We start from the raw sequence: 13,597 nt of genomic DNA, 5'->3' as shown, positions 1-13,597 counted from the left end.
GGAAAAAGGGTACTGGGGCCAGATGTAGCAAAGTGTTTGCGCCTCGCAAACGGCGAAAATCGCCGTTTGCGAGGCGCAAAAGCCACTTTGCTATTCAGAAATGCATTTTGCGAGTCGGCTCCGACTCGCAAAATGCATTTCCAACTCGCAAATAGGAAGGGGTGTTCCCTTCCTATTTGCGACTCGCAGTGGGATGCAATTCCATTTGCGACCGCATACGCGGTCGCAAATGGAGTCGCAGTTACCATCCACTTCAAGTGGATGGTAACCCACTCGCAAATTGGAAGGGGTCCCCATGGGACCCCTTACACTTTGTGAATGGACCCAAAAATATTTTTTCAGGGCAAGGAGTGGTCCAAGGGACCACTCCCTGCCCTGAAAAAATACTGAATCTAAAGGTTTCGGTTTTTTTTTAAGTGCAGCTCGTTTTCCTTAAAGGAAAATGGGCTACACTTAAAAAAAAAAAACTGCTTTATTTAAAAAGCAGTCACGAACATGGAGGTCTGCTGACGTCAGCAGGCCTCCATGTTAGCGAGTGCCTATACTCGCAATGGGGCCGCAATTTGCGACCCACCTCATGAATATTGATGAGGTGGGTCATTGCGACCCCATTGCGAGTCGCAGTCGGTGTCTGAGACACCGTACTGCATAGCAATTTGCGACTTGCAAATTGCGAGTCTCAGGGACTCGCAATTTGCAAGTCGCAAATTGCCAAGTTGCTACATCTGGCCCCTAGTCCTTTAAGAATCCATGAGATGTCTCGAACCACAATGCACCTTACTGGAAATTTGTCTCACAGTGCCAGCTATTTTTTATAGTGAGATAGTAACTTTGAAGCCGTTATTCATCTTCCAGTGCCCAACAATAGTAGCTGGGGAGGAGGGTGGGTTGTTTATGACTTCAGTGAAGATACCTATGATGTAGATTACAACACACTCTGAGGACCTGACCTCTTTTACTGACCACCCTACCAAAGGCACATTCACCTCCTTATTACCCTACTGGCCATAGAAGCCACTGTTGTTGATGAGCCCATGCTAAACCTTTGGATGTTCCCCTTACCCATGGGTTGGGATCCCACTGAATTATCCAGGGCTGATTGCAGCTTAACCTGCTAGTTACAGTGATCTGTGGTGGTTTTCAGGTGCTGTTTGAGAAGAACACAGAGAAGTTTTATTGTTTACATTTCTCCCTCTACGGGCCCAGCCCTCTGGTTCCCTTCTTCTTTTCATTTTCAGAGTTGCCCAGTTCTTTCCTCCATTAATCGACCTTGTATCTTACCCTCTAGCCTAAACAGACCCCAGAACATAACCACAACAGTGTGCTTCTGCCTCCTCCCTTGAGATTACATCACAGAGATCATGAAAGGTAAATGACCTTCTGTCTACCCAACAGCAAGTCAGTCTCTTGAATGGCACCTAGCCAGGCAGTTGTATGATCACACTCCACTTTGGTCACCTCCCTGAAATGTAAGTTTCTGGTGCACAAAGTCACACCCCATTACAACGTCATGTTGTTGACTAGATCGAACAGAGTCATAGACCTCAATTCCCGAGTGACTTTCGCTGCAGTGCAAAACATCCCATAAATTATTTTAAGCTGTCTGTGCCCCACTCACAAGACTGTATAAGGGCCTTCATGACTAATGAAGGGATTCATGTATTAAAAGCAACACTTTAATACCACACCCTGGAATTTGTTAAATCACTATGTTTGTATTAAAAACTTTAGGCCATAGGTATCATGCATTTTTGCAGTCGCAAACAGCCCAAAAAATGCATTTTGGTATGTATTAATTCCAGTTTGCGATTCGGTAACAAGTTACTAAATCACAGTTTGGAATTGCGAATACACACCTAATCGGTATTAGAAAGGGGCGTGTTTAGGGCGACCCTTCCTAATGTGAATCGCCGCAGTATGTAAGAACATTTTCTAACCAAAATGCAGTTGCAAAACATTCGCATTTTGCCACCTTACTTCAAGTAGGTGGTAACCCAGTGGCAGACAAGAAGGGGTGCACAAAGGATTCGTTCCTCTTTGTGAATGCATGCAAAAATGTTTAAGATCAGGAAGGTGTCCCATGGACCGCTGCCTACTCTTGAAAAATAAAAAGAAAAAAAAAACATTTTTCTTTTTTAAATGCATCTCGTTCTTTAAGGAAAACAGGCTGCAATAGAAAATATATATTGCTTTATTTAAAAGCAATCACAGTTACTGACCCCAGCAGGCTCCCATCCCTGTGATTTTTGTGTTTCTTAATGAGGCGTCGTTTGCAACCTTCTTCATTAATATTACTGAGATAGGTCGATTTGAGATATAGTTGGTGGAGTTTGTCTTGTCCTCTGTAAGAAAGTAAATAAATACAATTATGCAGCAGTCGGTGCTACTTTGGCATAAAGGTAACAGAATGGTCACAGCGTTTTCCATTAAACTTGGCTCTGCTCTTCCATCTTTACTTGCCCCACACCAGCTGCAGAGTTTGAGGGAATTATGTGTCCCTGAGCCAACATGTACTGCTCTGCCAGGAACTAATGCATGATAATAAGGAAGACTGTTGCTGGTGCTGTGAAGATGTCTGTGGGATCACTGGACCTAATGCTCAGAGGCGAGAAATCATACTTCTTTGAGTGACAGAGAATTGGGCCAAGCCAAACCATCCCCTCCTTTTTTGTATAAGATACCCTCGCGTATACAGTGGTTCAGGCTCCAAGGTCTACGTATAGTGCCATATTGGTCCTCCTCTGGTGCCTTATTGTCTGTAAGACCGATTGATAAAGTGCCCTTACGGTGTTTCCAAGTGTCAGGAGAGCCCTGGAATGGAGACAGGATTACCATGGGGCACCTCCCCTGGGACTTCCCATCCTTAGTAGGCTAGACCAGATACATTAGGAGCCATATGCTGAAAGCTAGGTCACGTTGGGTTCTCCCAGAGCACCCTTCATGTATAGGTGAATACATAACATTGAGTGCTTACTGCTCCAGTCTGAGGGTGTCTCATTATTGTTGAATCTGTCTCCCTTCTCAAAAGAGGTGAGTAGGGTGTAGGGAACCAGTCCAGTCCACACAGAGCCCAGGGTAGGACTTTATGGTCTAGTGATTCTGTCACCATCTCTCCTTTGTCTCCCCTTTCTAACTTTGCTCAAGTCCTCCAGGCCGATAGCTTTTTCTGGGCTCTCTGGACTTTGGCTACCTGTCCGCTGCCAAGATTAAGGTGCCCAGAGCCCTTCTCCTGAGTCTGTTGTTATTCCACTTCATGGGAGTAGTCTGCTTTATTGAGACAAAGAACTTCTCCTTGAGCTCCCTCTGCCCTGTTGGTGAATTCAGAGAGAATTTCCTCCTGTGTGTACCACTGTCAGTCTCTGAAGGTCTCCTTGAGTCATGGTGTCTACTCTACTATTCACTCTCCCTTTTGTGGTTTCACTCCATTGAATCTTTGCTTAATTGTCCTGTGCTGAGTGAACCCAAGTATCCCACCACTGCCACCAAGTGTAAGCTTGTCACCCTAGTAATGGTGCTCAGCACTTCACAACATTCCCCAAGGTACAGGCAAGCCTTCTATGGAGTTTAGAATCAACTACATATCATTTGTCCAGAACACACTAATTGAAATCTGTATTGTCCACTGAAAGTAGACAATTATCCCTATTTTGGATTTTAATGAGTGTACCTACTTTATAGAAGTCTTCCTGTCCCTTATCTAACTTGGTTTACCTACACACAAGAAGTTGGTAGACTTAGGCAGAGCCTTAAAAAGAAAAAATGGGTCTCCAGAAGCCCTGCGTGGAGAGAGCAAATCACTGGGCTCTTTTCTAAGTTAATTTCTCCCACGATCAAGAAAGGAGTAAGAAACAGTACAGTCCAAACTATTTTAATACAGGAAGAAAGGTTGAGAAAGAAAAAAACATTTAGAGACTTGGTGATAGTGTTTCCAAAAAGTCCCCATTACTCTTATGTAATACTTGTTGCAGATCTCATCTTATTCCTATTTTGCAGTTTGAGCCCACTGGAGAAAACATGCACATCACCTTTTATGTCAAGAACCTCCAAATCCACAAAGCCATTAGTAGTGCAGTGTGAGTTATTAATGGCAGAACCCTTATGGCTCCTGATAGACTCCATAGAATTGTGACATAAGTGTTAGAGTGTGGTGAAGTGAATGCAGGTTTAGACTGTTGAGTTTGTGGTTACATGAAGACGGCTAAAGACTAGTAATGCCCAGCTCCTTGTGTGGTGTAGTCATTGGCGGGTACCCAGGCTGGGGAAGACACTACAGCTGGCTATGAGATAGCTGATAAGTAACCCAAAGATCAACAGTGATCTATTAGAGAGTTTGCCATGGTCCAAGGAAATTGCTCGTGCATGCCATGTGTGCCTCCATCGAAGTGTGGAATCGACGTTTGGCATATGTGGAGTCAAAGCGCAACTCCAGATGGTGTGAAACACTTGAAAATAATGAAACTTCACTGAGAAGTCTACACATCATTGGCCAAGAACCTGCTGGCAAGGCTGTAAAAGAGTTATTGCACTACTACGCAACATAAAGCTATATATTACACGGAACGATAATGCTGAAGGTGGATACACCCAGGTTGTGAAAGTGGAGCAGATAGCAATTGCAGATTGCAAGATAACACTGCAATCAGAAGCATTGCAAGGCAGAGCTCAACCAGGTTTCAAGAAAGCACAAAAGGATACCTGAAAACAAAGCAATTCAGATAAAAGAAACAGTCATCTGCTTACCAGAACCAATTAAAGAGAGTCATCATATCACAGAACTGAGTAAGAGGCCCAAGAAAAAGTGCTCATGAAGCTGTCCACACTCGAAGTGTCACACCACTAAGGCTGCTGAGTGGGGCTCAGAACAACCCCATGCATTGGTCATCGAAGACTGAAAGGCCGAGAGCGGTGATCAGAATAGTAAAAGACCAGCACGTCGCAAGGCCTCAGATGATTTGCATAAACAAGTTCACCGAGACCACCAAGCTGCATCAGAGAAAATACTATCCCTCCCTATCAGTGAGTGACACAAACAGTTATAATGCCGCTGCCTTCCTGAACCACCACCACCATTCGATACCACCAAAAAGCAGAATTTTGCCATCAGATGGACTCCTTGGATAGGGACATTTGATGATTTCATGGAAGAACTAAAATAAACAAATAACAAGGAGATTATCTAATACCTTAATAGTCTTGCTGATGAGGGTGTAAAAGAAGTCATAAAGAAAATGCCCAGAGCTGAAAACTGTAAAATTAAAGAAGCCTTGAATCTCAAGTTAAATTCAGTGGTGAATGTAGGTTATGAAAGGTATATTTTCAGTCAAGAACGACAGAGAATTGGTGAATCCATAGATGAATTTGTTGAGAGACTGGATACGCTCATCAAACACTGTAAGTTCAATGAGTTTAATGATGAGGAAGCAATACATCTCAGACTTATTGATGGTTGCCTGTCAGATTGTTTCTGACAAAAAATGCTTAGTCTGGAGAGAGTTCTCAAGGCTGCTAGAGCTGAGGAGCTTGCCGATTGACAAGCTGCTGAAATGGAGGCTGGAGGTGCCCAAAGTTAGTCAGTCATGGACATGAAAAGCAAGCAGAGGCACAAGGCTAAAGTATAGAAAGTGATGTCTCCACAAAAAATAAGTTGTGGTTCATGTGTGGATTGTAATTTCCACACAAAGGTAAATGTCCCACCATGGGACAGAGTTGCAAAGGTTCAGGGAAGGAGAGCCATTTTGTAACGGATTGCAAGGTGAAGGAAAAAGTATGTGCCTCATGGCAAAACGAGAAAATGGCCACCCGCATTGTTGAGAATCTATGTTCGACGCACGCACACAAGGCCAATCCACAATACCAGTTGAGACAAATTGATGCCAAGCAAAGTTAATCATCATGTATATCATTGTCAAAAAGTTTTTAGTATCAATATTAAATGAAAGTGAAGAGGATGGTTGCTCAAATTTAATATTTACCTTAGAAAAATGTGCATATGTTGGACTGGCCACGTGTGAAGAAAAACAGGAGCCAAAGACAGTATTGAGCACTGTGTTTAAAAATAATTTTTGTATGTAATTAATCCCTACCTTCAGACAACTGTTCTTGCAATTTTGCGTTATAACCCAGGTTAGGTAGGTTAATCGAGGTTCCTCTTTTACGTTCCATGTTATGTTCATTCCTTGGCGTGGCCTTTTAATGTTCCAGATACATGCGAGGCTTTACCACAATGAGTGCTTTCTGACAAAAAAGAATGTTTCATTTCATTTTATTGGTCTCATAAATGCGAGCAAAGCTTTTCAAAGTGTCATGTTAACCATTCCAAGATGGCTGAAGCCTATATAAACTTAATTGTGAAATCAAACACACCAGCTGACATTTCATTGGAGCAAGTTATCACTACCAGAAGTCAAGATAGTAGCATGTTAAAACTGAAAGATATTACACACCAGTCTTGGAACCAGCACACTCGACCTCTTGCCAGTTACAGTGAATGCCAGAATTTAAAAAATGTCAAATATGAACTGGCCATGACTCAAGAAGGCATTATCCAGAGGGGTTTGAGAATTGTTATTCCAGTGAATCTGCGACAACAGATAATTGAAGTGGCCCATGAAGTACATTGTGGAATTGTTACCACAAAACGAGCTCTCCGAGACTGAGTCTGGTTTCCTCATCTTGCTGAGAGAGTTGAAAGAGAGTTGAAGGCCTGTCATCTATACAACTGCCTGTAATTGAAAGCCACTCAACACCATTCAAGCATGTCAAAGTTGCCAAAGCATGTATGGGAAAGAATTCCTGTTGACTTTTTCGGTCCTCTTGACAATGAACATCACCTGATGGTGATTGTTGATGAATACTCCTGTTTTCCACTGATAGAAGATCTCTCATCTGTCCTATCTTTGCAACTTTGTGTATTCTATCCGTTCAGTCAGTCAAGAATTCAGATATTTTCTCAGTCACCTTAGCGTGAAGCATCAGAAGAGCACGCCTCTTTGGCCATAAGTCAATGGCCTTGTTGAACGTTATACGAGTACATTAAAGAAAGCTGTTCAGCGTGCTGTATTGGAAAACCTTAACCTTACAACTGTCTTGATTTCTACCCTGCAAGCTTACCGTTCGCCTCCTCACTCAACCACAGGTGAAAGCCCTGCAACTTTGATGTTCAGGAGAGCCATGATGACCAAGCTACCTCAATTGACCAACAGAAGATCAGGTACTGAGGAAGAAACCTGTACCAAAGACTTGGATTATAAAAGGAAAATGAAGGCCTATGCAGGCAAGCGGTGACATGCAAAGTACATGGTTTTTAGTAGACGGGAATGAGTGCTTGTCTGTCAGTCGAGAAGAATTATGTCTGATGCGCCATTTGATGCTGAGCCATTCCATGTCGTAACCAGCAAAAGACACATGGTGAATGCCCAAGTGCTGGGAAGTCCTTTGAAGTCCTTTGAACAAGATTTCTTGCATTACTGACAATTAGCTCTCCACTCGTCAGATACCGATGTCAACTTACAGACTGTTTCTGAAAAGACAGTTGAAAACCCCTGACTGCTGTTGCTCCTGCATTGCCAGCGCACTACATAAACACTTCTATTGCCAGTTTCCGAAGACATGATCAGGACGAGTAATCAAAGCACCAAGAAGGCTCATAAAAGAACTATGATTGTGTATATATTTGTAAAAAAACAACAACAACAAAAATTGTAATTTTTAATTTAACAGAGGGGGACATGAAGTGTCACTTGAGTTATAAATGACGGAACCCTTTTGGCTCCTGATGGACTCAGTAGTACTGTGATATACATGTTAGAGAGTGGTGAAGTGAATGTAGGTTTAGACTGTTGAGTTTGTGGTTACAAGCAGACGAATAAAGACATGTAATCCCTGCTCTCTGTGTGTGTGGCGTAGTCATTGGCAGGTACCCAGGCTGGGGAAAGCGCTACATCATTGAAATATACTTTGCCAGCCGGAGAGGGTGTTAACATTGACTACAAGAGAAAGCTTGTGGGGATGAACTGCTCAGTTTAATGGCATCTGCTTTCCAGCCAAAGTTAGGGAATGATCTAGGGGCATTGCTAAAATCAAAAAAGCAAAAAACAACATGCTTAAGATCGCAGACCCAAACTTGGAGGCCCTAATTCACGATGAATGCAACATTATGTTAACAAATGTCCTTTTCTTTTTCTCGCGTTCCTATGTATACTCCCTTTAAGCCTTTTTTGGGTCGAGCCTGCGTCGCAAGTGCTTGCGCTTTGCTTGCGAGACGCTTTAGTAGATAGAAAAGGGCTCGGAGCCCCTTGCATGTTAAGTCAGTGTCTTTCATTGGTTTGTGGGCTTGCTTTTCAAAATCTGCTTGCTTTCATTAGTGGAAGGCACGCATACGTCATGCCTTTTCCGGTGGTTAGCCCTCCTCAAGCGCAGCGACCAAGTACTGAAAACATGCGAGGCTCGCAGTTTCCTGTCCGGTTTGTGGACTACTTTTTATCTTTTTTTCGCAGCGCGATCTCGCTTGGCAGAAGTCCAGCGCTTTGCATGACATCGACCCTGTTACATAGTTAATTGCACTTTTGCCAGTTACGTACATAATTGCACTTTTGCCGATAGGTTTTACTACGAGTGAACTGCAGCAGCGCGATCGCGCTCTTTTTTAAAATTAGTTTTTTTCTATCTGCATGCTGTCTTCAACTGTCCGTACAAGTGAACTGTAGCAGTGCGATCGTGCTGTTTTTTTCCATTTACTATGGCAAGAAAAGTCTGGTTAGGAGTTTACAACTGCTTATAGCTTTAACTCAGAGATATGCGAGACCCTATTGCATTGCAAATGCTTGTTTTTTTTTTGTAGTTTTATTTTGTATCTCTTTGTAACTCTTGTCATTTATAATATTTGTTTTTTTCTGTTTTTATTCCATCTGTTGCAACAAATTCTAATAGAGCCTTTTTTTTTTTTTTTAAAGAAAATCTCGATTTCTTTTTTACAGGTGACCTATGTAGGACCTGCACTGACAGCCAGCTTGATTCTGAATGTGCGAATGGCATTCAGTCGCTAGTTAGGTTGTCATGAGTTAATTGTGTAGTATTATACTTGTGCATCTTCTGTCTGCTAGACCATGTATAAAAAATAAACTGCTTGAGGTTCTTATTATCCATCTCTTTGTATCAAACAGGACTGCCGTGAGGGCTGTCATGTTAATGAAAGATGGCTTGGAGTATGACAAGAGGTTGACTGCACCTTTTAGGTGGTCATCCAGATCCATGAAGAGGCAGTCTTCCATCTGTCTGCATGGTGTTGGGTTTGAAAGGCCACAAAAAGCTCAAGGTACTAAATCTGAGGGTGGTAATCACAGACTACATAGTGATGTGCAACAAAAATACATGACTTAAACGTGTTTGGGCTGTGGATGATATTGAACAATATTTATTGTTGTCCCAGTTTGCACTCCTTCCTAAGTATCTTTCTGCTGCCAAAAAGTAGTGGGTGGTTTGCCGTCATTCAGTTTAGATGGAAAAGCCTTGCCAGTTCATCCTAGCTCTCTAAGAATATATATTGTTTCAGACTATAATTTGTGCATACCAGCTGCAGTACATTACATCTGAAAATTGTTGCATTTATTCTTTTTGTTTAAAATCAGGTTTATGATGCAGCAGTTCGATGGTTGAAATATGATGAGCCAAACCGACAGTCATTTATGGTTGACATTCTTGCCAAAGTCAGATTTCCTCTAATATCCAAGAATTTCCTCAGTAAAACGGTGCAGGCTGAACCTCTCATTCAAGACAACCCCGAATGCCTGAAAATGGTGATTAGTAAGTATAGTTTTAATAGGGTCTTATATTCTGTGAACAGATTTTTGTCTGGGAGTTGAATGTGTGTTTAGATTGCAGACATTCATACTTTGGTAGCAAAGTAAGTAAATGGAAAGACAGTCGGTCTCTGGCGTCCTGTGTAGAGACATCAGAATGTAATTTCGAGATTGCTCTTCTTACATGTAGTTCTCTGTGCAAGTTATGAATTGTAATATGCACTGATTTTGTTCCACATACATGAAGAGACGTAGAACAACATCTGTCTTTTCAAAAAATGAAAAATAAGGGCATACCATCAATTAATGCTACGGTTTACTCCATTCTAAAGAGGAGAGTTTCAACGAAATGTTCCTCGTTGGAGCAAAACAATATTGCACTGTTTGCTTAAGCTTCATGTGTTTGCCATAAACAGAGACCATTATGCTGCTGCTTCATAACACTTACCGGTTCTAGAGATGTCTGTCTTAAAGTGGTTTATTACTGTGTAATTCTAAGCAATGGAAAGTGACTGTCAATCAAAACCTATTAGGTGTAAGTATAGTGGAGCAGGCATGTTTCTCCCTCGCGCATATTACTCCACTTGGAAATAATGAAGAAAACTGGCTGTACTGGGAGATTGGGAGGCAGCATTAGTGGTTCCACTACATACTGATAATTGTCGGGATTAAACTTAGAGCAAAGAGGTGCATGCCTGAAGCTTGTACAGTTTCTTTTAATGTGCTTGCATTTGGCATAGGTGCACTACATTTGCAAAGACTTGAAAAGAGCACAAGGTGAGAACAGCAGACGGCTTCCATAGGACATAGTCCTGAGCATTTGTTCATAACCAGAGCTCCTTTCCCTTTGTTCTTGGCCAGTAACTGAAATTAAATAATATACATCGGCATTTTGTAGCTCTTGTGAAAAGCAGATGTTGCATTATTGTTTTAATTGCTGGTCACCCATATATTTTTCACTCTACTCCAACAAAGACTATCCTGCAAGAGGCTACCTCAGGTGAGCTGCACAACCACCATAGAAATGGATCTTCATAGAAAAAGCTGGCTTATAGAACTGATGTTGAGCAGTAGCAGAAAATCAAGGCCTTTTTGCAAGAATTCTAAAGGAAAACTCCATCTTTACTTCCCACCCCCTGTGTTTTTCCTACCAAGTACGTGAAAGGTCTTATGGAACTTGTTCTAAAGTCAACATTTCTTTGCAGCACAATATTGTTGAACTATAATGTTTAACATGCCAGAAGTGGGTATCTCACTTATCCTCTTGAGCATGACCTCCCACTGCCTTTTTGTCATTCACTTCCATTGACTTGCTGACATCTGCATCGGGGAAGGGGTGGGGGGGTTAGGAAGAGTTTGTGTGTGTGTGTATCCATGCTCTGTAGCAAGGAGGGCACACTTGGAGCTTCATTTGTGCTTTCCTAAGTGATAAATTCGGAGATATTTCTCAGTTTATTTAAATTTTACATATTATATTATTTTGTTGTGTGCTAGAAACAAAAACCTTTCATACCCCCCCCCCCCCACCACCCCCACTTACCCCGCCTCGGACCTAACAAGATTAAGATTGTCACATAAATACTCTCATTTTGAAGTCCGCGAGAGAAAATGAAACACCAAGCTCCCTCTGAAGACAGAGCCAGACATTTGACCTCTGTCTTCAAATGCACAGTAAATAAGACAAGATAAGAACAACTTTTGAAGGCCTGTTTACAGAAAGCAAGGAGCAGTGGTAAACAGGCTACGTTCCACTGGAGGGACAAATACATCCTACACAGCCTAAAACAAATAAAGCCAGCAAATAGAAAACAAGCACAATGAATCTCAATCACATAGCATTGAGCCGATTGTATTCCCAGGGAAGCTTTCAGAATGTCCCCAAGAAGTCTTTTTGCAATCAGACAGCTGATCTGCCTGGTAGGCTTCTTCCTTAAAAAGGACTCACCTCAGTGAAAGAGATGGGGTAAGATCACCTATGCCACTGCAGCATCCCTCTGCACTGTTAGGCACAGGCAGTACTGTTGAGTAACCCTTTGCTAGTTCTTTAAGGTTGCTGTCTATAAGAGGCACTCCAGTGAACGGGCAGTAAATGCAGATACACTTCTTTTAGAATTAGTTAGATTGCATTATAAAGGATAGCTACTTGGTATGACAATAACCTATCGCTGCAGACACCCTGTGAGCTCTACTTTGTGTTGATGGAGATTGTCCTTTTCAGAGAGGACCATTAGCTGCAATCGGCTGATCAGACTTTCTGAAGTGCTTTGTCCTCTCTAGGTAGAATCTCAGACATCTTCTCACATCATTCAGAGAATGAAGTGCTCTTTCAGCTGTTTTACCAGGTTTCTAGAAAAATGATGTAACAACTGGTTCATTTAGATGAGTCTAATGGCACTTTGGGAATAAAATAAGGATTTGATCTAAAAATACTATTGTTGCAAAGTTGCTTAATTGTATCTGCTTCAATTTCACCCACTCTCTTGCAGAAGTTAATCTAAATATAAAGCAACTTTCCAAGAGAGGTATTTTAATTCTGTCTTGTGTAATGGTTCAATGAGAGTTCACATAAGTTGGGGAAGTACTATATTGAGTTACCATGGAGACTCTGGATTCAACAGTGGCGAAAAGGCCATAATAAGTTGTTTAAGGATTTTTTTGTGTGAGTATCCTGGTCCAGATGGATGGTTCATCTGCTGTCTTTCTAAAATGAGAATATCTCCATTTAACAGATGCATGGCTAAGGCCTTGATAGGTCTAGTGAATAAGGTATGACTTGATGGAACACAGAAGAAAATGGAAGTAGACTGTACTAACTTTACCACATACTGCTTTCATTTTGCTCCATAAGTTTTATTAGGATCAATTTTCCTAACTTTGGATAACATTGGTCTACAGTCATCAGGTATATGTAAGATTTGGAATTCATTAAATTCAGAAGCCACAAACTGTGTGTCTCTTTGGGGAGCAAGATCTGACCTTCATTGCAAAATATTAAGTTTGGTAGAGGTAAAAGCTGAATTGGATGCTATTCTGAGCGGTGAAGTGGCTCTGTGAACCAATGTTGCCTCTGTCAACTTGGGGCAATGAGTGTTAGGCGGCACTGGTTCCATTGATTTTGTTCATTACCCTTAGTATTAAAGTAACAGGGGGAATGTGTAGGCAAAGGTTTTTGTACATTGTTTTGAAAACACATTCTACCCACCAACACAGAAAAGCAAACCTGCTGGTGTACTATTGACTGTTTAGGTTTTGGTTGGTTGCTAATGGGTTCAGATTTTTTGTACCCCAGCGATTAAAGATTCTGTTCAATTGAGTTTGATTTAACTCCCACTCATAGCATTCTTTAGATGTCCTGCAGAGAGTACTGGCCCAGGAATCATTCAGTCCTGAAAGAAGCTTGTCTGTTAACTCTATGTGATGTCAAATGGCCTAATACGTATCTTTTCTGCTTTTCTGACATGGGATGAGATTATGTTCCTCCTTCTTTGTGTATTTAATTTATGGACATTTACAGTTTCAGGTAACTACAATTTTTCTTATTATCAATACTATATATGGAAGATACATGATAAACAACTACATGATACGGGCTACTTCTACTCATATTTTTCTAAACTTCACTGCATTTGAATGCTGTCTACAGGTCACCCTAATAGCAGTTTTGTGTTTAGGTACTACAAAATTATTAGAACAAATTGATGGGTTTCTGTTTCACTTAAATGGGGGGATAGAAGTACGCATGTGCATGAAGGCTGAAGTCCCTTTTGTTTGTATGCAGACTGTAAAGATAAAGTGATTCA

The 13,597-nt window shown here is 41.5% G+C and overlaps 1 protein-coding gene across 1 annotated transcript in view; it reads left to right on the top strand.

Annotated features, from left to right (window-relative positions):
- KLHL7 (kelch like family member 7) overlaps positions 1-13,597 on the top strand; it is a 247,515-nt gene that overhangs the window by 112,547 nt on the left and 121,371 nt on the right. The window contains exon 6 of the mRNA XM_069211533.1: positions 9,627-9,801. Within this exon, the coding sequence (XP_069067634.1) occupies positions 9,627-9,801 (175 nt within the window). The remainder of the gene's footprint in view (positions 1-9,626; positions 9,802-13,597) is intronic.

This window comes from Pleurodeles waltl, chromosome 10, assembly GCF_031143425.1.
Source record: "Pleurodeles waltl isolate 20211129_DDA chromosome 10, aPleWal1.hap1.20221129, whole genome shotgun sequence".
Classification (NCBI taxonomy): domain Eukaryota; kingdom Metazoa; phylum Chordata; class Amphibia; order Caudata; family Salamandridae; genus Pleurodeles; species Pleurodeles waltl.
The sequence above is the reverse complement of the archived record's forward strand: the minus strand, read 5'-3'. Positions and strand labels throughout refer to the sequence as shown.